The following is a 22,445-nucleotide window of genomic DNA, read 5'->3' on the forward strand; positions in this document are numbered from 1 at the left end:
TCAGAGATCACTGTGTACAGCCTCCTAACTCTTTAGACAGATGAAGACCCCAGATGGTTCAGGATACTTGCTAAGGTCACTGGGACTTGGTGGGACTCAACCCCTTTCTGTGGGGGGTTCTCACCCTGCCATCCTTCCCATCTCTCGCCCCTCGCCTGCCAGAGAACGGCTGGACTTCCTCTTAACGAGAGCCCTGATTTATGTCGGCTGGGCCCAATTAGCACCAAGCTCTTTCGGGCCGCCAAGGGCCCCGCCGGCCAGCAGCTGAGGCCTGTCTGGCAGGACATACTTGGATGATGAAGCCATGCTGTGTGCTAAACTCGGCGCAGGAAAGAGCAGCTCGACTTGGACGCCCACCAAAGGCTGCCAGGCTTGGCTCCTGCCCACGAGTTGGGCAACCAGGCTGTCTGGCAGGGGATGAGGGCCATGCTTCCCAGGCGAGAGGGGCGAGGCTGGCCGGGGAGAGCACGCGCCCGGGCGGGATGCCCTTCCTGGGGCTTGGTGGGGCCCAGTCAGGGTGGGTGATGGGAGAGCCCTGAGCTGGGAAGCAGGAGAGCTGGACTCAAACGAAGGTCCTCCCCCAGCTGCTTCCTGGGTGACCCAGGTACACTGTGCCTCAGCTCCTCCTCTGTAAAGTGCGAAAGACTTCTAGGTCTGCCTCAGGAAACACACGAGCAACATAGCAGATGCCAAAAAAGTGCCTGTTGTCGTTAAGCCTCAGTTTCCTCATCCATAAAATGGAAGAAGCGTGGTGCCTCCCTCCCAGAGCTGGAGTGAGGAGTGCTATGTAGTGCTTGACACGGATGAAGGCTAAAACTTGGCCAGGACTTAACCCCTTGTATGATTAGTATTACATCCGGGCCGCCGTTTCACCTCTCTGATGTTTCGTTTTCTAATAGGCCTTCTTGACATGGGTTGGTATGAAAATCAGATTCAGATACCGAGGCCCAGAAAGTATCGACAGCTTCTGTAAGTTGGTACAGCTGAGAATTGCTAGATCTGGGTTCTGAATTTCAATCTGTGAGTCTGTGTTTCATCTCTGGTGCCAATATCCACTCACGCCCCACCCACTGGCTTTCAGATTGACTTTTGGTGGTGGAACTGGCATGGACAGGCCTAAAGTCCCAACAGACACAGCCCTGGGTGCCCCCCATCCATCAGATTAGCCCTGTTATTGAGGGTAGCACTTCTAAAAAGCCCAACCTTCCAGGAAAAGAGACTAAACCAGAAAGCAAGGCAGGACTGGCCTGACCACTCGGTGAGTGACACACCAACCCTGACACCATGACCATGGGCTCCAAGCCCTGTCCTGGACTGCCCACATGGATGCCTGGCCTACGCCACTCCTGTTATAGCCTTCTTCTTCAACTGTCCTAGGTCCTCCCTGCAGTACACAATAGAAGCTCAGACTAGGGAAGAGACACCTAGATTTTAATCTCAATTCTTCCACTGACTTTTATTAGACTTTGGGTAGGCACTTTTAAGTCTGGGAGAGACTCGCAGGGGAGAAGGGGAGGGTGGGATGAATTAGGAGAGTAGCATTGGCATATATACACTGCTGCTGCTGCTGCTAAGTCACTTCAGTCGTGTCCAACTCTGTGCGACTCCATGGACGGCAGCCCACCAGGCTCCCCCGTCCCTGGGATTCTCCAGGCAAGAACACTGGAGTGGGTTACCATTTCCTTCTCCAATATATACCCTATTATGTGTCAAATAGACAGCTAGCAGGAAGCTGCCGTATAACACAGGGAGCTCAGCCCGGTGCTCTGTGATGACCTAGAGGGGTGGGATGGGGGTGTGGGGGAGGGAGGCTCAAGAGGGAGGGGATATATGTGTAGGTGTATCTGATTCCCTTTGCTCTACCGCAGAAACTTATGCCATGTTGTAAAGCAATTATTCTCCAATTTTAAAAATTAACTTCTACTAACCAAAAAATAAGAGATATTTGGGGGCCTGAGCACCTTTCTGAAAAACGGCAATACCAGGCAAACTGATGACTGTGGATGCCTTTCTCACAGTAGGATCTTTTTCGTCTTATAAACTCTCTGGTGGTGAACTGACTGACTCCTCTGTGCTTTGTGCTTCTTTCTGTTTCTCCGATATCTCTTCCTTAAATAAAAGCAAACAACCCCTACTTCATCGGTTAATGTCTCTGGGATATCCAGATGGGGGATAAAGAATGCAAGGAAGATGGCTGTGAAGTCCAGATAAATCTGCAGCTCTTCGTCTCCACTTGGAGGAGGACAGACCAAGGCCCTCGCCAAGCCCTGTGAACACGAGAGCCTGCAACTCCCAGAGAAGTAAACACGCTTCAGGGCAAGAGGGGAGCCAACAGACATCAATAAGCTCAGAGGGAGAGGTTTTTGAATCTTTAGGCAGAGTGTTCATTCATTTGGGGGAAGTTATGTATTATTAGATCCCAACCTGGTCTAGATCAACTACAAGATGCCCGTGAAATGCTTTAAGTTTCCTGTCCCAAACCTGTCGCCATCCTCCCACCCTCTTGCCTTCTGAGGAGCTCCAGGTCTCTTGATTTATTCTAATTCCACCCCATACACAGCCTCCACCCCGGTGCTGAGCATGCACAAGGCACTCAATAGAAGCTCCATCCATGATCCTCAACTGATTGGGGCCCCAAGTGGAGTCTGTAAAGATGTGATCACCAGGGGTTAGTTCTGATTTGAGTAGGTGGCAGGTGCCCACTTTGGCTAAACTCATGTCCATTGCAGTCCGTGGATTCCAGGAAGGATGGTCAGCTCAGCTGTGATTCATTTCAGCCACACAGCCTCTGGGTGTGACCTCAGATAAGTGGTGGAATGCATGAAGGTTCAGATCACGGACATCAAGACACCCTGATCCAATCAGCTTATAAACGAATACATGTCTGTTTATTAACCAGCAGATGGTGTCTTTCTGATCTCTCAACTGGGTGTGGGTAGTCCAGAGGAGCTGAGACAGAAGGAGAAGATATGTGAGAATGGAAAGCACAATAGTTTATGAAAATGTTAGTCACTGGATGTGGAAAGAAAAGGTCAAAGACAGAAAACAAATTTAACTCTTGGTGTTATCATACAAAATGATTATACTAATATTTCCTCATTCCATAGAAATTTCTTACTTTCCTAGACTCAAATTTTACATTCATCACAGCCTTGTCAAATAAGCCTTATCATGCCCACTTTTCAGATAAGGAACTTGAGTCAGTGAGGACTGAGATGGCTTTCTCCAGCATCTTGTTAACAAAATGATTAAAAATCAGTGCTATATTTTTGAATCATAGAAGGCCATCAATTTGACCAGTTTCCTTCCAGAGTGAGGATGATGTAAAAAAGAATTCTAAAAGATTATGAATCATAAAACTTCCTTCCAAAGTGTCTTTATTATTTAGTTGCTATGTCTTGTTTGACTCTTTTGTGACCCCATGGACTATAGCCTGCTAGGCTCCTCTGTCCAGGGGATTCTCCAGGCAAGAATAATGGGGTGGCTTGCCATTTCCTTCTCCAGGGGATCTTCCTGACCCAGGGATCGAACTCACATCTCCAGTATTGGCAAGAGGATTCTTTACGACTTAGCCTTATAAAAATAAACCTATGGCAATTTTCCTCTGAAAGACCTTTCCTCTCTCTAATTTTACTTTAAATGACTCAGTCTTTGGTTTCTACTCTTAATCCTTCGCTCTCTTTTCTTATTTTACACACTTTTTCTAAGTGGTCTTACTCACATAATGAGTTTCAGTGTATCTTCTCATCTGTCCATCTCCAGCATGAATTCTACTCCCGAGTCACACCTGCATGTTTTACTGTAGGCATTTGGTCTGAGCAATTCAACAACACTTAAAACTAGACAGGTTTAAGAAAATGAAGCAGTTTCTGTCCCCAAGGTAATACTATTCTTTGCTTCATACTCAATCATGAAAGAAAGTGGGGGAGGAAAGAGGGGGAAGAAGGGAAGGAGAGAGAGACAAAAAAAGAAGGAAGAAAAACAGAGAGAAGGAAGAAACAAAAGATGGTGGATGGAGCTGGAAGAGTCTGCAAAGGGTGTGTAGTCCAACTCTTCATTCTGAAGACGAAAAAGCTGGCTAGATAGAATCAGATCTGGAACTGGAAACCCTGCTTCCCTGACATCTGGCTGGGATCTTTGTAAGAGCAGCGACACGGAGCCCTGAGAAATGACACTGAGGAGGCAGAGGGCCAGGGTGGAAAGCTGGGCCTTCGCTTCAGCACACTCTTCACAGTGTGTGGCCGTCCATTTGTCTGTTTACATGGGCGATGTCTGTCTTTGCAGAGTCAGCTCCATGAGACCAGGGACAAGGTCATGTTCACTACTATGTTCCTAGCATCCAACGCGGGACCTGTGCTTCCTAAATATTCGCACCATTTGTTGTTGCAACAACATAGAAAGTATCCAGGAATTCATTTAACCCAGAATACAGCATACCACTGTGAAAAAGACTGTAACACTAGCATAGGACACAGATTATCTGAATAAGCAGACACATTCCTGTTCTTGGACAGGGCGGACTTAGCATTAAAAAAAATCATGTCTCTTCTCTGAAATCAGTATAAACATTTAACACAAGGTCAATCAGAATTCCAATTGATTTTTTTGAGAACTCAGTCTACTTATTCGAAAATATACAGGGAGGAATACAAATGGATTTAAGCTAAACGCTTTAAACACTGAAAAAAGAAAAATGAAGGGAGGAAAACTCACCTTCCCAGATACTGACATGATACAAAACCACAGTATAAACGCACTGTGGTACTGATACAAGAACACTTGGGCAAATACGCCGCTAGTACAGAACAGAGAGCTCAGACACAGCCATTCTCACACACATGTGTTGTGCTAGATTCTACTTTCCCCTCCAATCCCTTCTCCACTGTTCTCTACTCTACTCTTGCTCTGAGAGGCTGGCCTTTCTGCATGGTAGTAACCATACCCCTTTCCCAGAGAAGTTTGGCCATGGAGAGGGGATATCATCAGAGATCCACATGATCATTGCAATAGATTCAGAATATGCAATATTATGGGAGATAAGAAAAATAAACGAAATACAGTTGTATTTTATATACTTGGAAAGTACAATCATAAACTGAAGATTTTTAAAGGCTATTTTTAAGAGCATCAGAAATGATGAAATACTTACGGAATGGTTTTACAAAGGATGGCAGGTTGTATACACTAAAAACCTCAAAAGATCACTGAGGGGAAGTAAAAAAAAAAAAAAAAAAACTACAGAGAGATTAGCCATACTTATGTATCAGAAGACAGTGTTTTTAAGGTGTAAATCTGGAGAATCATTGCAATCATCATTGCAATTTAAATCAAAGTCTCAGCAAGCTTGTGTCCAAAAATAGACAAACTGATTCAAAAATCTGTATGAAAATTCAAATGATTCAAGGTAGCCATACAAATACATAAATGAAGAACAAGGTTGGAAAATTTATACTGCCCAGTTTTTTGACTAAGTATATTGCTGCTGCTGTGTCGCTTTAGTCATGTCCGACTCTGTGCAACCCCATAGACGGCAGCCAACCAGGCTTCCCATCCCTGGGATTCTCCAGGCAAGAACACTGGAGTGGCTTGCCATTTCCTTCTCCAATGCATGAAAGTGAAAAGTGAAAGTGAAGTTGCTCAGTCGTTTCCGACTCTAGCGACCCCATGGACTGCAGCCTACCAGGCTCCTCCATCCATGGGATTTTCTAGGCAAAAGTACTGGAGTGGGGTGCCATTGCCTTCTCCGACTAAGTATAAGGCTATAGCAATTTTTTTAAAGTGTGGAGTTCCTATAAATACAGATATCTAAATTCAAAGAAGAGTCCAAATATGTGCCATGCATAAATAACCAATGATTTTTGATAAGGGTGCCAAGATGATTCAATATAGAAAGGACGATCTTTTCAACAAGTGATGCTAGAACAATGGATATCCATTTCCAAAAAGAAGGAAAAAAGAAGAAGAAAAAGAAGACCTCGATTCGCCCTTCGCACTTCATACAAATTCAACTAAAAATGGATCACTGACCTAAGTATAAAACCTAAAACTATAAAGCTTCTAGAAGAAAACAGAGGAGAGAAAATCTTAACGACCATGGGTTAGGCCGAGATTTCTTAAATAAGATACCCAAAACACAAATTATAAAATGAAAAAATTGATAGCTTAGATTTCTTCAAAATTTGCTCTTCATAAGTCCCTATTAAGAAAATGAAAATACAAGCCATGCACTGGGAGAAAATATTTGCAAAACTATGTTTAACAAAAGACTTGCAAACAGAATACCTAAAGAACTAACGCATCGTGCTCGCTTCAGCAGCACATATACTAAAATTGGAACGATACAGAGAAGATTAGCATGGCCCCTGCACAAGGATGACACGCAAATTCGTGAAGCGTTCCATATTTTTTTAGAAAGATGGTAACGACAACCCTGTATGAGAGACAGCAAAAGAGACCCAGATAGAACAGTCTTTTGGACTCTGTCGGGGCCGGGGTGGGGGGGGGGGTATGATTTAGGAGAATGGCATTAAAATGTGTATAATGTCATATAAGAAACGAATCGCCAGTCCAGGTTCGATGCAGGATACAGGAAGCTTGGGGCTGGTGCACTGGGATGACCCAGAGGGATGGTATGGGGAGGGAGGTGGGAGCGGGGTTCAGGATGGGGAACACGTGTGTACACCCGTGGCGGATGCATGTTGATGTATGGCAAAACCAATACAATATTATAAAGTAAAAAAAATAATCATAATAATAAAAAATTAAAAAAAAAAAGAACTAACACACCTCAGTAAAAAGCCAAACAAACAGCCTGATACAAACGAGCAAAACATTTCAACAAGTGACTCACTAAAGAAGGTATAACAATGTCAAATAAACAGAGGAAAATATGCTTAACATCATTAGTCATGCAGACTGAAACCACAGTGGGATACCACTTCACACCCACTAGCATGACTATAATTACAAATATGGACAAGACCAAGAATCGGTGAGGAGGTAGAATGACAGGGAAAAAATAAGACCAGGAGCTGACTGCAGCTCAGATCATGAACTCCTTATCACAAAATTCAGACTTAAATTGAAGAAAGTAGGGGAAACCACTAGACCATTCAGGTATGACCTAAATCAAATCCCTTATGATTATATAGTGGATGTGACAAATAGATTCAAGGGATTAGATTTGATAGACAGAGTGCCTGAAGAATTATGGATTAAGGTTTGTGACACTGTACAGGAGGCGGTGGTCAAAACCATCCCCAAGAAAATGAAATGCAAAAAGGCAAAACGGTTATCTGAGGAGGCCTTAAAAATAGCTGAGAAAAGAAGAGAAGCTAAAGGCAAAGCAGAAAAGAAAGATACCCATTTGAATGTAGAGGTCCATAGAATAGCAAGGAGAGATAAGAAACTCTTCCTAAGTGATCAATGTAAAGAAATAGAGGAAAACAATAGAATGGGAAAGACTAGAAATCACTTCAAGAAAATTAGAAATACCAAGGGAACATTTCATACAAAGATGGGCACAATAAAGGACAGAAATGGTATGGACCTAACAGAAGTAAAAGATATTAAGAAGAGGTGGCAAGAATACACATAAGAACTATACAGAAAAGATCTTCATGACCCAGATAACCATGATGGCATGATAACTCACCTAGAGCCAGACATCTTGGAGTGTGAAGTCAGGTGGGCTTTAGGAATCCTCACTACGAACAAAGCTAGTGGAAGTGATGGAATTACAGCTGAGATATTTCAAATCCTAAAAGATGATGCTGTGAAAGTGCTGTACTCAATATGCCAACAAATTTGGAAAACTCAGCAGTGGCCACAGGACTGGAAGAGGTCAGTTTTCATTCCAATCCCAAAGAAAGACAATGCCAAAAAATGTTCAAACTACCGCACAATTGCACTCATCTCACACACTAGCAAAGTAATGCTCAGAATCCTCCAAGCTAGGCTTCAATAGTACATGAACCGAGGACTTCATGTTCAAGTTGGATTTCGAAAAGGCAGAGGAACCAGAGATCAAATTGCCAACATCCGTTGGATCAAAGAAAAAGTAAGAGAATTTCAGAAAAACATCTACTTCTGCTTCATTGACTATGCTAAAGCCTTTGACTGTGTGGGTCACAACAAGCTGTGGAAAATTCTTCAAGACATTGTAATACCAGGCCACCTTACCTGCCTCCTGCAAAACCTATATGCAGATCAAGAAACAACAGTTAGAACCAGACAGTTCTAACAGGCAGTTAGACAGTTCTAACAGTTAGAAAAACAGACCAGTTCCTAATTGGGAAAGGAGTACGTCAAGGCTGTATATTGTCACACTACTTATTTAACTCATATGCAGAGTACATCATGCAAAATGCCAGGCTGGATGAAGCACAAGCTGCAATCAAGATTGCTGGGAGAAATATCAATAACCTCAGATATGCAGATGACACCACCCTTATGGCAGAAAGCAAAGATGAACTAAAGGGCCTCTTGATGAAACTGAAAGAGGAGAGTGAAAAAGCTGGCTTAAAACTCAACATTCAGAAAACTAAGATCATGGCATCTGGTCTTATCACTTCATAGCAAATAGATGAGGAAACAATAGAAACAGTGACAGACTTTATTTTCTTGGGCTCCAAAATCACTGTGGGTTTCCCGAGTAGCTCAGCTGCTAAAGAATCCACCTGTAATGCAGGAGACCCTGGTTCAATTCCTGGGTCGGGAAGATTCACTGGAGAAGGGATAAGCTACCCACTCCAGTATTCTTGGGTTTCCCTGGTGGCTCAGCTGGTAAAAAATCCACCTGAAATGCAGGAGACCTGGGTTCTACCCCTGAGTTGGCAAGATCCCCTGGAAAAGGGAACCGCTAGCCACTCCAGTAATCTGGCCTGGAGAATTCCGTGGACTGTATAGTCCATGGGGTTGCAAAAAGTCAGACACAACTGAGAGAGTTTCACTTTCACAAAATCACTACAGATGGTGACTGCAGCCATGAAATTAAAAGACACTTGCTCCTTGGAAGGAAAGCTATGACCAACCTAGACAGCATATTAAAAAACAGAGGCCTCACTTTGCTGACAAAGGTCCATATAGTCAAAGCTATGGTTTTTCCAGTAGTCATGTACATATGTGAGGGTTGGACCATAAAGAATGCTGAGAGCCAAAGAATTGATGCTTTTAAATCGTGGTGCTGGAGAAGACTCGTGAGAGTCTCCTTGGACTACAAGGAGATCAAACCAGTCAATCCTAAAGGAAATCAACCCTGAATATTCATTGGAAGGAATGATGCTCAAGCTAAAGCTCCAACACTTTAGCCACCTGATGCAAGTCACCTGATGCTGATTCATTGGAAAAGACCCTGATGCTGGGAAAGACTAAGGGCATAAAGGGAAGGGGGCAGCACAGGATGAAACGGTTAAATAGCATAACCAACTCAGTGGACATTGATTTGAGCAAACTCTGGGAGACAGTGGAGGACAGGGATCCTGGTGTGCTGAAGTCCATGGGCTTGCAAAGAGCTGGATACAACTTAGCGACTGAACAACAAAGGTCAAGCAAGCATTAAATATTTGAGGAAGTTTGCAGGCCGGTGTTATCAGAGCCACTGCCAGCCTGAATTGTGCCTTTTGGAATCAAACATAGATGCAGCCCCTTGCCCTGGATTTCACTGCCCACTAAGAGTGCCCTTGTGCAAGGCACCACCCACCCAAATGCTCGGTGCAGTGACTCTGGGTGCCACTCTTCTGTGGACACTCATGACCTCTTCCAAAAGGCATCTGTGTCTCAGATGACTCATGCTCTTTCGTAACTTCTTAGAAGACCATGAAAGTGTTTATCAAAAGAGAGGAGATATTTTAGAAGCCTCTTGCTATCAATATAATTAATAATCATCATAAAAGTAACATTCATGCCCTTGACAGTACACAAAGCACCTTCACATCCAACAGCTTGATCCCCACAACACACCTGTGTGCTGTGTTACTACTGTTCTTACTTCACAGATGAGGAAATTGAGGTCTCAGGGATTAGGCTAGGAGTTGTGAAGCCTCTTCTTATACAGCATATAATTAAGAGTTATAAACTCTTAATTACCACATAAATGTATAAGCCTAATTGCACAAGCAACATTAGTCCTACAAGGACCCACAAAAAAGGAAAAAGCTGCAAGTCACTCGTTCCTAGATTTACTTGACCATCAGTAACCCCACTTACCCCACTCTTCACTCTGCTTGAGTCCTTGTTAACAATCTCAGTAACATCTTATGTCAGTCTGGGCCTCTCATTCTAATGAAGTCCAACCTTTGACCCATTTTGAAAGGCCTCTTGGCTTGTTGTTTTTGTTGCTTAGTTGTTAAGTCATATCCAACTCTTTGCGACCTCATGGACTGTGGCTCCTCTGTCCATGGGATTTCCCAGGCAAGAACCCTGGAGTGAGTTGTCATTTCCTTCTCTAGGGGATCCTCCCCACCCAGGGATAGAACCTCCATCTCTTGCATTGCAGGCTGAACCACTTTACTGCTGAACCACCTACGAAGCCCCAGTCTCTTAGCTATCTTCCTATTAAGACACTCCTCAAAAATAGTTCTACTCTTAACCCTCTCAAGTCCTGGGGATGCCACTTCTGGACACTGTCTTAAGGCAGGCTTCATTTATTGATCCTTCCTGGTTGCGGAATATCAACTACTTTGCTTCAAGTGGTCTTTTTGGCTGTAGAGATGGGTTACATTGAGTCATCCGTGGTCATTCCCAGGGTCTCCCTCATGAATAAAGGATTAGATATCCAGTCTAGGGGCCAGAACTCAGTCTGGATCAGTGTTCAGGGCTAGGGGCTGACCAGTGGCCCACGACATGGCACTGATATTTCTGAGGAAGAAGTATTTCAGAACAGCTTTCTGAACTACTTACAACATTCACATGCTTGCTGCCTGCGCTCTGGTAATAACAGACGAAACATCTTAACAAGGATGGGATCCTCCATTATCTCTGGATCTCAAGCCTCTTACCTGCTCTAGTGCTTCTCAAGGACTCCTCCACGGAGGCCTTCTCGCTCTGGGATCACAAACTCTTTCCTGTCTGCTGGATTCTTCACACTGGCACACAAACACCATAGGGTTGTGATTTTAAGTCTCTCCACTGATCCGCGTTCTTTCTCCAGTCTATTTCTTTCCCACAACAGTCTAAGCAAGAGCTGCCTGAATGGGCCATGTCCACCTCCTCACTTCCCTCTCTTTCCTCAACCCAAACCTGCTCACTTTCCTCCGGTTTCACTACACGCATCTTGGACCGAACCGCCACCAACCTCACCTCCTGCTTTTACTGGACTCCTGGAAATCTTCACTTGCCACTTCACCAACCTCCATGAAAGTGAAGTCGCTCAGTCGTGTCCCCAACTCTTTGCGATCCCATGGACTGTAGTCTACCAGGATCCTCCATCCATGGGATTTTCCAGGCAAGAGTACTTGAGTGGGTTGCCACTTCCTTCTCCAGGGGATCTTGCTGACCCAAGGATCGAACCCAGGTCTCCTGCACTGCAGGCAGACGCTTTACCCTCTGAGCCACCAAAGTCTAAACCAGCTTTTAAAAATGTGAATCAGATTGTGTTGCTTTCTTTAAAGGCCTCCTATGGTTTCTTGGGCTTCCCTGGTGGGAATGCCTGCAATGCAGAAGACCTGGGTTCAACCCCTGGGTCAGGAAGATCCCCTGGTGAAGAGAAGGGCAACCCACTTTTGTATTCTTACCTGGAAAAACCCATGGATGGAGGAGCCTCGTGGGCTACAGTCCACAGGGTTGCAACTGACACACTCAGACATGACTGATCAATTCACACACAATCACACACACACACACACACAGTTTCTTAGTAAAGCTGGAATTCCAACTCCTTACTTTGACCTTCAAACCCTTACTTCATCTGGCCCCTCCCATCTCTCTAATGTGATCTCTTAGAATTTCCCCCCTCCTGCAGGCAAGCTTCGCTGGAATCTTATGTTTCCTGAACACACTGAAGTGGTCCCTCCCTCTGGGCTTTGTGCAGGCTGGTCCCTCTGCTGGGAATGCTCTTCCCTCAGCTCCTCTCACAGCAGACTCCTCAGCATCCACCAGTCACACTCTCTCCCACTGGTCTGGGTTACTCCTTTCTTGTTTTTCTTCATGACCTAGAAAGTAAGGCCATTGTGGGTAGATCTCTGCCTATCTTGTTCACCAATGCCTTAGCACTGATTCGACTCTCAACACATATGTGTCGCATTAATGAATGACGAAATCCTCTTTCCCTCTTTATAGAAGTCGTCATCCTTGCCAAGGTCCAGATGCTGGAGCCGGTACATGAATTTTGTTCAGCTTGTGTCAGCCTCTGGGGTCACCCTGCCATGGTTCAAATCTGGCTCTGCCATGGACTGGCTGGGGGATTTTGATCAAGTTTGGGGCTCCAATTTCCCAATCTCTATTGCTGTGCTTAGTCGCTCAGTCGTGTGGGACTCTTTGCAACCCCATGGACACCTTGGTAGCCCACCAGGTACCTCTGTCCATGAGGGATTCTCCAGGCAAGAATACTTGAGTGGTTCCCATGCCCTCCTCCAGGGGATCTTCCCAACCCAGGGATCAAACCTAGATCTCTTGCATTGCAGGTGGATTCTTTACTGTCTGAGCCACGAGGAAAGCCCAAGAATACTGGAGTAGGTAGCCTATCCCTTCTCCAGGGGATCTTCCTGACCCAGGAATCAAACTGGAGTCTCTTGCATTGTAGGCGGATTCTTTACAAGCTGAGTAACCAGGGAAGCCCTAGGTATCTAGAATAATCAAATTCAGAGAGACAAATTAGAATGACAGCTGACAAAGGCTGGAGGGAGGGAAGATTGGAGTTGCTGTTTAATGGATACAGAGTTTCTGTTTTGCCAAGAGGAAAAGAGTTCTGGAGACTGGTTGCATAACACTATGAATATACAGTTGACCACCGAACAATGAGGATTTGAACTGCTCAGATCCACCTATATGCAGGACTTTTTCTGTAGCAAATACTGCAATACCACATGATCTGTGGCTGGCTGGATCCTTGAATGTGGAGCCATGGATAAAGGACCGATATTATACTCAGATTTTCAACTGCATAGAGGGGTGGCACCCCTAACCTCTACATTGTTTAAGGGTCATCTGTACTTACTGCTATAGAACCATGTACTTAAAGATGGTAAATTTTATGTTATATGTATTTAAGCACAATAAAAAAATGCAATCGTGGTCAAATCAGCAATACACACTCAGGAGCTAATGTCTGAGTTACACTGATCGAATCATCAGGGTTCAGACAATCAGCATTTCCTCAAACTGTTGTGATTCAGCCTTTGCCAGGAATTATTAATTGAAATATTTAGATATCATTTTTTGTTGTTGTTTAGTTACTTAGTCGGAGAAGGCAATGGCACCCCACTCCAGTACTCTTGCCTGGAAAACCCCATGGACGGAGGAGCCTGGTAGGCTGCAGTCCATGGGGTCGCTAGGAGTCGGACACGACTGTGTAACTTTCAAGTAGACAACCTGAGCGACTTCACTTTCACTTTTCACTTTCATGCATTGGAGAAGGAAATGGCAAGCCACTCCAGTGTTCTTGCCTGGAGAATCCCAGGGATGGGAAGCCTGGTGGGCTGCCATCTCTGGGGTTGCACAGAGTCGGACACAACTGAAGCGACTTAGCAGCAGCAGCAGCAGTAGCAGCAGCAGTTGCTTAGTAGCGTCCAGCTCTTTGTAACCCCCTACGGACTATAGCCCATCCGGCTCCTCTATCCATGGGATTTCCCAGGCAAGAATATTGGTGTGGGTTGCCATTTCCTTCTACAGGGGATATTCCCGACTCAGGGATTGACAGGTGGGTTCTTAACCACTGAGCCACCTGGGAAGACCATCCTGTGCGTTGTAGGATGTTTAACAGCACCCCAGGCTCTGCCTACTAGATGCCAGTGGCACCTTCCCAATTATGATAACCAAAAATATCTTCAGATATTGCCAAACGTTCCTCTAGGGGCAAGAAGGGTCAAACCATTTGCAATAAGGCATATACTTTTACACCTATTGACGGATATGAAACTGGAAGTTCGCAGAGTTTAAATAAATTGCCCAAGGTCTTAGTACTGCAACGTGGGCAGCAAGGATTCAAACCCCCATCTTCTTGGTCCAACAGCACATGCTCTTCCTTCCAGCTCACTTCACTAGAGGCTTGAGCCCCCCTTCCCTCACCCCGGTCAGCTCACACACTCACAGATCCGTGCTAATTACACAGCTATGTAAAACGTTATATGTGGTTTGTTATTTTATATCCAGGAACATGGTCCACAGCCTTCATTACATAAAGCAGCTGTGTGTATACTTGGGGTCTAAGTGCTATTTAGTGGTCAGCTCGATGGGGTATTTTGTTTCAAGCATCACATTTCTTTTTTCCCTTTCCATACTTCTACTAATGCCTAAATAGAGGACTAGAGCCTCAGATGGCTCGGGCTAAAGAGAAAGGCAAAAGTTTCCTAAATGACAAATGTCCCACTGTCCTAATGAGATCAGGAGACAGCCCAGGATGTGCCACATGTGGTGTGAATGTGTCCCCCAGTGACCGTGTGTGTGTGTTCACCAGATGCACCCAGTCTGGCTCAAACACCTTTCACTACCTTCCCACTGGTGTCTTAAAGGAAGTGAGTGGTTCAGCAGAAAGAACCAGGCAGTCTAGAACTTCAAATTACCAGCTGTGTTACTTGAATATGTCATATGTCCCCTCTGAGACTCAGTTTCATCGTCTTTAAAATGGGGGTAAAAATACCTGTCCCACAGTGTTGCTGAGATCCTTTAGATCAGTGGGCCCCAACTTTTTTGGCACCAGGGACCAGTTTCATGGAAGACAATTTTTCCATGGACCTGGGTCAGAGGGATGGCTTTGAGATGATTCAAGCACACTACATGCATTATGCACTTTACTTCTATTACTATTACTCAGCTCCACCTCAGATTATCAGATCCTGGAGGCTGGGGTCCCCTGCTTTAGATAAAGAATCCGGCACAGAACTGGTCTATGATAATCCCCAGCTCTTACTCCTCCTTCATTTGCAGAGACCTGGTCCATATCACCCCATCCCCACCACAACCCATTCTCAACATCACCCCTCTTCTTCAGGCAGAATGTCCTAGGCCCTGACCCTCCTCTGCCTCTTTGCTTTCATCATTCCGTTTAACTGGGTTGCAAACAAGGCTCTTTCCACCTCTTTAAATCCCATTTTCCTCTATAGCCAAATACAAATCCCATGCCTCCTGGTTTAATGCCCCTGACCTTCCAGTTCTCACTGGCTTTTCCTGAACTTTTACGATTACTACATGATTCACTTGGCACTGAGATGCATTGTAACTAGTCACCTGAATACTTTTTGTGTTGTTCAATAATTGCAGGTAGCCAGAGGTCAGGATTGTGTTCCTTCATGCCTGCAGACATGAGGGCCCATAACTATTTGTAAGTTAACAGAGTCAATGCAGATCATTTTTCTTCCATCACTGATGGCTGCACACACAGGGCTGTGAATGCATCTCTTCAGGAACCTGACATGTTCGCTACCCTCAGTTAGCACAATTTATGGAGAATAACCCAAGACGATCGCATCCTCTGAAGGGCAAGATGAACGGCTTTCCAAGGTCATACATGACCCTTCCCGGCGCAGTCTTATTTCTGATCCTCCTCAATGGTTCTCAAGTTCTAGCTTATGGCATTCCCAGTAAGCCAAACACTTATACCTCCCTGCCTTTGCACACACTGTTCCCACTGTCTGAAATGACCTTCCATTCCTCACACCCCCTGTCCAAATACTGCTCATCCTTAGAGATCAACTCAAACATCACCTTCTCAGCAAGACCTTTGCTGGCCTCCTTTCTCCTAAGCCTGACTTTCTTCTCTCCTAAGGTTGCTGCTCTCCCTCAGCCCCCATCTGTTTCCCAAAGTGCTATTTGTGGGTACCTCTGTCTCCCTCCCTGGGTGGCAAGCTCCCTGAGGACAGAACTCTGGGCTGATTCCTCTGTGTCCTGCTCCCCCACTGGGCCAGATCTAGTAGAACTTTCTGTTTTTAACGAACACCATCTAATCTGGCAAGTCTGCTCCTTGGTTGCACTTCTGTGGTGTGTATTTCCCCACTCCTGTGAGAGAATGGATACCCTTTGGGAATCATCTCAGCCTCTGCCTTTTTTCCTGGTTCTTTCTACCACTCTAGTGTATTAAGCACTACTGATCCCTGCACGGTCTCAGAATCCTCTTCCCGTCTTTCCCATCTCCCAAGGACATCATGACCTTCAACCTTCAAAGATTAACTTCCAACCCACTAAGACTAGGGTAAGGGCACTTCCCTGGTGGTCCAGTGGCTAAGACTCCGTGCTCCCTGTGTCTGAGGCCCGGGTTCTACCCCTGGTCGGGGAACTAGATCCCACATACTGCACATGCTGCAACTAAGACTTGGTTGACCCAAATAAATAAAAATATTTTTTAAAAGACTGGGGAAGACAGAGCTTGGGGGTGGGTAGAAGTAGGGCACATCTGAGATAGAGCTGGAACTGGGAGTTAGGCCACACCAGGTCCACTGGAAAATACCAGTGTGGCCCACGACCAAGGCGATGGCTGGACGAGAGGGCAGCCCTCGGGCTCAGAGCAAAGCTTCTCCTTTGGTCCAGCCCAGCAGGGGAGCCCCTGACCTCCCTGCCTGAGAGACGCCCTTCGACAGGACGGGGGCTCCTGGATCTGCTCAAGAGGCAGACTTTGTTGGTTTAGTTCTGCTACAAGGCTTCTGTTTCTGCCTCGGCTGTTAAAGCCTTCAGATTCCTGGTACCCACCTGATTGAACAACTCAATTAAAATGCAATCAAAGGCAAGTGGGCCGGATATGACCGGGGAGAGAAGGCAGGCATCTGAGTCCACTGCCTGCCTCCTGAGCCCTGTGCCCCTTCCCATCCTGCCTACAGGTCCCTGGGCAGGCAGTGGTATGGACTTCTGGACTCGAGTGTTGGGCACAGAAGACCTTTAATGGTCTCTGTTCCCTGCGCTGTCCATCTTGATGACCAGGCAACTAAGGTCTAGCCAGGACAGCTCCACCACCTGAAGCCACTCAGGGAGAGGTTAGCAGAAGCCTGTGGAATTTCTAGGACTTTAAGATAGCTCATCTGGGGCTGCTCACCATATACCAGGTGGGGGAAAAAATTGTTTGAAAACACAGAAACCCCTATTCTTGAGGACCACCCTCTCCTGGGGCCTCAAAGTAGTTTGTTCTTCTTTGGGAGTAACAAGTTTATGGAAATAAAACTCACATACCATACAATTCACCCATTTAAACTATAAAATATACTGGGTTTTTTAGTATAGTCACAGAGTTGTGCAACCATCACAACAGTCAATTTTAGAATAGTTTCATTATTTTCCAAAGAAATACAGCTTCCTTTAACCACGGTCCTTCCTCCCCACCGACCCCCATCTCTGCATTCCTCCTTGGCTGAAGCAACCACCAGTAGACTCTCTGCCTCTATATATGCGCCTATTCTGGACATTTCATATAGTGGAATCATATTATATATGCCTTTTTGTGACTGGCTTCTTTTATTTAGCATAATCTTTTCAAGATTGAGCCATACTGTAGCATGCATCACCACTTCATTCTTTTTTATGGCCAAATAGTATTCCATTGAATGACCCGACCACATTTGGTATAGCCACTCATCAGTTAATGGACATTTGGGTTAGTTCTCCCTTTTAGCTATTTTGAACAGTGCTACTATCAACATTTGTGTACAAGTTTTTGTGAGAACGGATGCTTTCAGTTTTCTCGGCTATGTACCTAGGAGTGGAAAAGCTTGTTTGTTCTTGCATCTCAGTAATAGTATCAGTAACCATACATACCAGTGAGGATCCCAAAGTGTTATTGTACACGCTGACTCAGACAAATAGTGAGGGCAAGAAATGGGGTGAAGCAAGAGAGGCACAGAGAAGTTAATTGTTTTGACCTGGTCACCCAGCCATAGTAAAGGACCATGGAGGAGAAAGTCATAACTGGCTCTCATGATAATTACCCAATGAAACGTTTATAATTTTAGGGAAAAAGCCCTGGAACGTTTTAAAAACTCGTGCACATAGTCATGTGCACCATCACTCTAACTACTGGGTTCCGTTTAGTTTCATCATGTCCTTTGTTACTACGATTTGCCTTGTGCTCTAGGTCCCCGTGAAGACCATCACACGCACTCTCAGTGGAATTAAATCCTCCTCCCACTCCCCAGGCTTTTCACCTCATCCTCGCCACAGGGAGTGCTGACTTTGCAGGGAGTTTTGGAGCCTTGAGGAGTGGAGGCTCTTTAAAGGACTCTTTTGTCGCAGCTGCAGTTCTCAGAGCTCGGTGTGTGGGAAGCACGGAGCCAGGCTGTTCTCTCACACCATCCGGACCCTTTGGCCTGATCTGCATCTGTCACCAGATGTGTGCATAGCAAAGAGTTGACGTGGCTTTGACACCCAGCAGGTGGAACCAGATGAAACTGCCCACAGACATTATTTCTGACCTTCAGAAATGACGATCTCAGGTGAGTCAGCCTGGAAGTCTCTGGCAGCCCCTCCTTACCTTCTCGGTTTCCCACCAAAGATCTAGGTCCTGAGCTCCAGAAACTTTTCAGCCCCTGCAGCCCAGTGATCCTGCTCAGCGTCTAGAGTGGCCATGCTCCAGCTGCTCTCCCTGCTGCCTGAAGCAGTGGGAGGCATGGGAGAGCCAGGAGTCCTGGGCCCTCTCCACTCACTGCCCGTCTATTCGATGATCCGTCTACCTTCAGTCTGACCCCTCCACTCCAGGCCTCCTAAAAGCATATTGGTCCCAGCCACCTTCTACTTCAAGTCTTGCAATGATTCCCCATCGCCTAGTACGTACCAAGTACAATGCCTGGCCAAAGGACACAACTTAAATTCTTACCACTGGGTTTTTGCTCCAGCCATGCCTAACTGCTAGCAGTCCCCTGCAGGTACCCGTGCTCTCCCACCTGCTCCTTACTCAGCTTGGCCCCTGCTCCTTTACTCAGCTACCCCTGACTTCTCCTTCAAGACCACTCCCAGGAGTCTTCCCTGAGCCCTGGGGCTGAATGAGGACACTTTTCTCTCTGTTCCCATTTCTCCGTGCTTCTGTCTCTTCCGGTACTTACCGTCCATATTTTAATTACCTATTTGCATGTTTGTCCCTATCTACCCTCCTGCGTAGGCTGAGGGCTCTGACAACTTCACCTCATTCTTCCTCCAGTCTCTATCCTCAGGCTAGAAAGAGTCAGTGAACTCTTCTCAACATAAGTAAGCAGTAGTGCCCATGACTCAGTTTCCCTCTTGGCTGGAAACCATCCAGAGGCTTGGGTCTTGCCTCTTGGCCTTCTCTAAGTTTCATTTGCCTCTCCAGAACTGAAGGAGGCTGGTTTTAAGGGCTCTTTCAACTTTTAAAGTCTAAGGAACTGGGATATTGATACTCACCCTTGCAGGACCCCTCACCAGGATCCTGTGTGGTACAAAGATATAGATGGATAAAGCTGTTTAAATGGTTTAAGTATGAAGAAATTTTGAGGAAGATCATTTTGTTGTTCGGTTTTAACGCAGCTAGTGTCTGCAGAACACCTACTAATCACGTGCCAGCATTGGGAACAGGGGTTTGATACAAAGTTGTAGATACCAGCTTCCGGGGATTTCCTTTGAGTGCTGCCTTCCAGCCAGTCTGGGAGCGCCGACCCACTCCTGTCCCTCTCCTCTCTCGCTGTTCACGGCTCCAGGACTTGTCTGGTCCATGTCCCCACGTTTGCCTCTGCCCGGGCCAGTGGAGTCCAGAGCGGAGCGGATTGAAGTTGGCCTTTCGGATATCGGCCCTGGCGCCCTCTGGTGGCCGCGCGCGGAAGCTGCGGCCCGGAGGGGAGCTGGCGAAGGGAGGAGGGAGGGAGATCGAGGAGGAGGCGCGGGCAGGGGAGGAGAGGAAAAAGTTGCGCTGGGAAGTTTGGAAAGTTGGGAAGTGGCTGCTGCGGGCTTCGCCTCCCTCCGCGCGTGTGTATGAGGTAGCGAGCGAGGGAACAGGAGAGGAGCGAGCGAGCGCCTGCCATGCCCATCAGACCCCGCCTCGCCGCGCCCGGGCGCAGAGCTCGCCCGGACTCCCTGCGGCCCGGCCCGGCCCGGCCCGGCCCGGCGCGGCCCCGGCCCCCCGCCCCCCGCGCCGGGTCCTCCCCTCCCCCCGCCCCGGCGGCCCCAGCCCCCCGCCCGGCCCGGCTCCGCGCCGCTCTCCCGCCCTCCTCTCTCCTTCCCTCCCGGCCGCGGAGCAGCATGGCGGAGCCCGGGCAGCGGCCGCGCGGCCGCCCGCCGCCCCTCTGAGCCCCGCTCGGGGGCCACCGGGCGCCCCAGACCCGACCCCCGCCCCCGCCGCGCCCGCCTCCGCACTTGTCCCACCGCGCGCCCCCTGGAGCACCGCGCACCCCTGGGACCCTTGCGCGCCCCGGGTCCCCAGCATAACCCCGGGTCCTCGCGCGCCCGCCGTCCCGGTACTGCTCCGGAACACCGCGCACCCCTGGACCGCGACGCAGCTCCGGGACCTCCGCGCGTCCCGGGACCCCGGCGCGCTCTCACAGCCCCGGGGCTCGTCCAAGCGGGCGGCGCGCCGCGGTGAGGGGGCCCCGCCCCAGAGGATCCCCCTCTTACCGCAGACGGAGCCCCGCCCCAAAGGGACCCCCGGGTCCGGCAGGGACATACGGCCACGCCCCAAAGGGCTCCCGGCATCCCGCGTCCGGAGCCCCGCGCTGCGGAGGAACCTCTGTGCCCAGCCGGGGGCTGCCTGCCCCGCTGAGGGGGCGCCTCCCAGGACGGTCCCCCGCGCCCCGCAGGCCCGGCAGGATGCACGCCGCCCTGGCAGGGCCGCTGCTCGCCGCCCTCCTGGCCACCGCCCGCGCCCGCCCGCAGCCCCCGGACGGAGGACAGTGCCGGCCGCCCGGATCGGTGAGCGAGCGCCCGCCCGGCCACTCTCCCGGCCGCCCGGCCACTCCAGCCCCTCGGGGACGATGGTTTGGGGGTCCTGCCTTCCGCACCCACTTCGGCCCACCCGTTCCACCTCTGCGCTCCGGGCAGTGCCTCGGGCGCCCTGCCCTGGCTTCTGCCTCCCGAGCTCCTGCCCCGTGCGGGGAACCGAGTTGGGGCGCTCCCTCTCCAGCTCCTTCCCCACCCGCTGACGCTCTCGGGCTCTCCTCGGACTTTCGGTCCTGCTTGGACCTTTCCTCTCTGTGCCCTTTTGGACTCCCGTCTTACTTTGATCCGTCTTTACCCTCTGGTTCCTCTCTTCCCACTTCTGACACTGTTTCTGCAGTTCCTTGCCTTTCTCTTCTCTGCGCCTTCCTCTCGTTCACACACGCCCAGACTCCTCGCAAGCTCCCCTCTTTCTCTTGATCCCCACCGGTGACCTCAGGCAAACTTTCTGCATCTCTAGCCCAGACCCCAGCACCCACGCTCCCAAGTGCCCCTGGTTTCACAAAAAGGATGAAGATTCCAGAGGAGAGGAAAAGAAAGTGCCAGGACATGCTGGCCTAATATTTCTTTGGGGATTGAGTAATTACTAGGTTTCCTAATTTTCCTTCCAAACTAAGGAATCCCTTGATTTCCCTCAGTCTTTCTCCCTCAAAGTGTAAATTAGTGCCTTGAAAATAGCCCTGGATTGGAGACCAGGGAGCAGGAAACCGTCTGTAGGGTCCTCACTGGCAGCCCAGTTAGTTGACCTTGGGCAAGGTGCACCTCCAGCGACCTGACTTGTATGGAAACAGGGAGCTTGGCGACAGGCAGAGTCCTCAGTGCTAGCCTCTCACCAGGATGCTGAGATTTACATTTGTTGGCTGTTGGTAAAGTAAGGTACTATTCCCTTTTCCCACCCCAACAGATACTTTTCTTTTGTACTAGAATCAGGCAGAAAAATGTTATGAGTTGACGGAAAGCTTGCAGGTGGTGGCGGGCAGTGGACAGTCCAGGGGGTGTTCCAGGGTGGAAAATGACTGCCTGAGGGACACCAGAGACCCTTTCTCATGTCCCTTGACCCCTGGACTTAAACTGGATTGGAGAAATGACCCACGTCTTCACGACCCTCCTTCATCTCTACACACACACACACACACACACACACACATTCCTCTTCAGAGCCTAGGTGATGGCAGACAATTGGACTTGGAGTCCAGGTACACCTTTTAAGACACCTTTTAAGGGGAGGAGCCTGGAAAGCCTGTACATTTCTTGGGACTAATTCTGTGGAATCTTTCCGTCCCAAACCAGGGCCTGAGACTTTACTTAGCCTGCAGGTTTTAAAGCACTTTCTCATCTGTGGTTTCAGCTGGTGAAGCAGAGTAGCTGACACCCCAGACCTGCCCTCCAAAAAGAAAACTGCATCCGCCCTGCTGAATGGGGAAGTAGCTGTTTAA

At 48.0% G+C, this 22,445-nt stretch overlaps 1 protein-coding gene and 1 non-coding gene across 3 annotated transcripts in view; both read left to right on the forward strand.

Moving 5' to 3' along the window:
* Positions 1–6,300: 6,300 nt before the first annotated feature.
* On the forward strand, positions 6,301–6,407 carry LOC113890663. Its single transcript, XR_003510609.1, has one exon. It is a non-coding gene; the product is annotated as a U6 spliceosomal RNA (small nuclear RNA).
* A 14,000-nt stretch (positions 6,408–20,407) lies between these two features.
* TRABD2B (TraB domain containing 2B) overlaps positions 20,408–22,445 on the forward strand; it is a 221,495-nt gene continuing 219,457 nt past the window's right edge. Inside the window, exon 1 of one of the 2 annotated variants that reach the window (XM_027537329.1) lies at positions 20,408–20,985. In XM_027537329.1, coding sequence (XP_027393130.1) covers positions 20,884–20,985 — 102 coding nt within the window. In that variant the 5' untranslated portion in view covers positions 20,408–20,883. The remainder of the gene's footprint in view (positions 20,986–22,445) is intronic. The other variant, XM_027537328.1, reaches the window with a different exon arrangement.

This window comes from Bos indicus x Bos taurus, chromosome 3 (genome assembly GCF_003369695.1).
Source record: "Bos indicus x Bos taurus breed Angus x Brahman F1 hybrid chromosome 3, Bos_hybrid_MaternalHap_v2.0, whole genome shotgun sequence".
Taxonomy (NCBI): domain Eukaryota; kingdom Metazoa; phylum Chordata; class Mammalia; order Artiodactyla; family Bovidae; genus Bos; species Bos indicus x Bos taurus.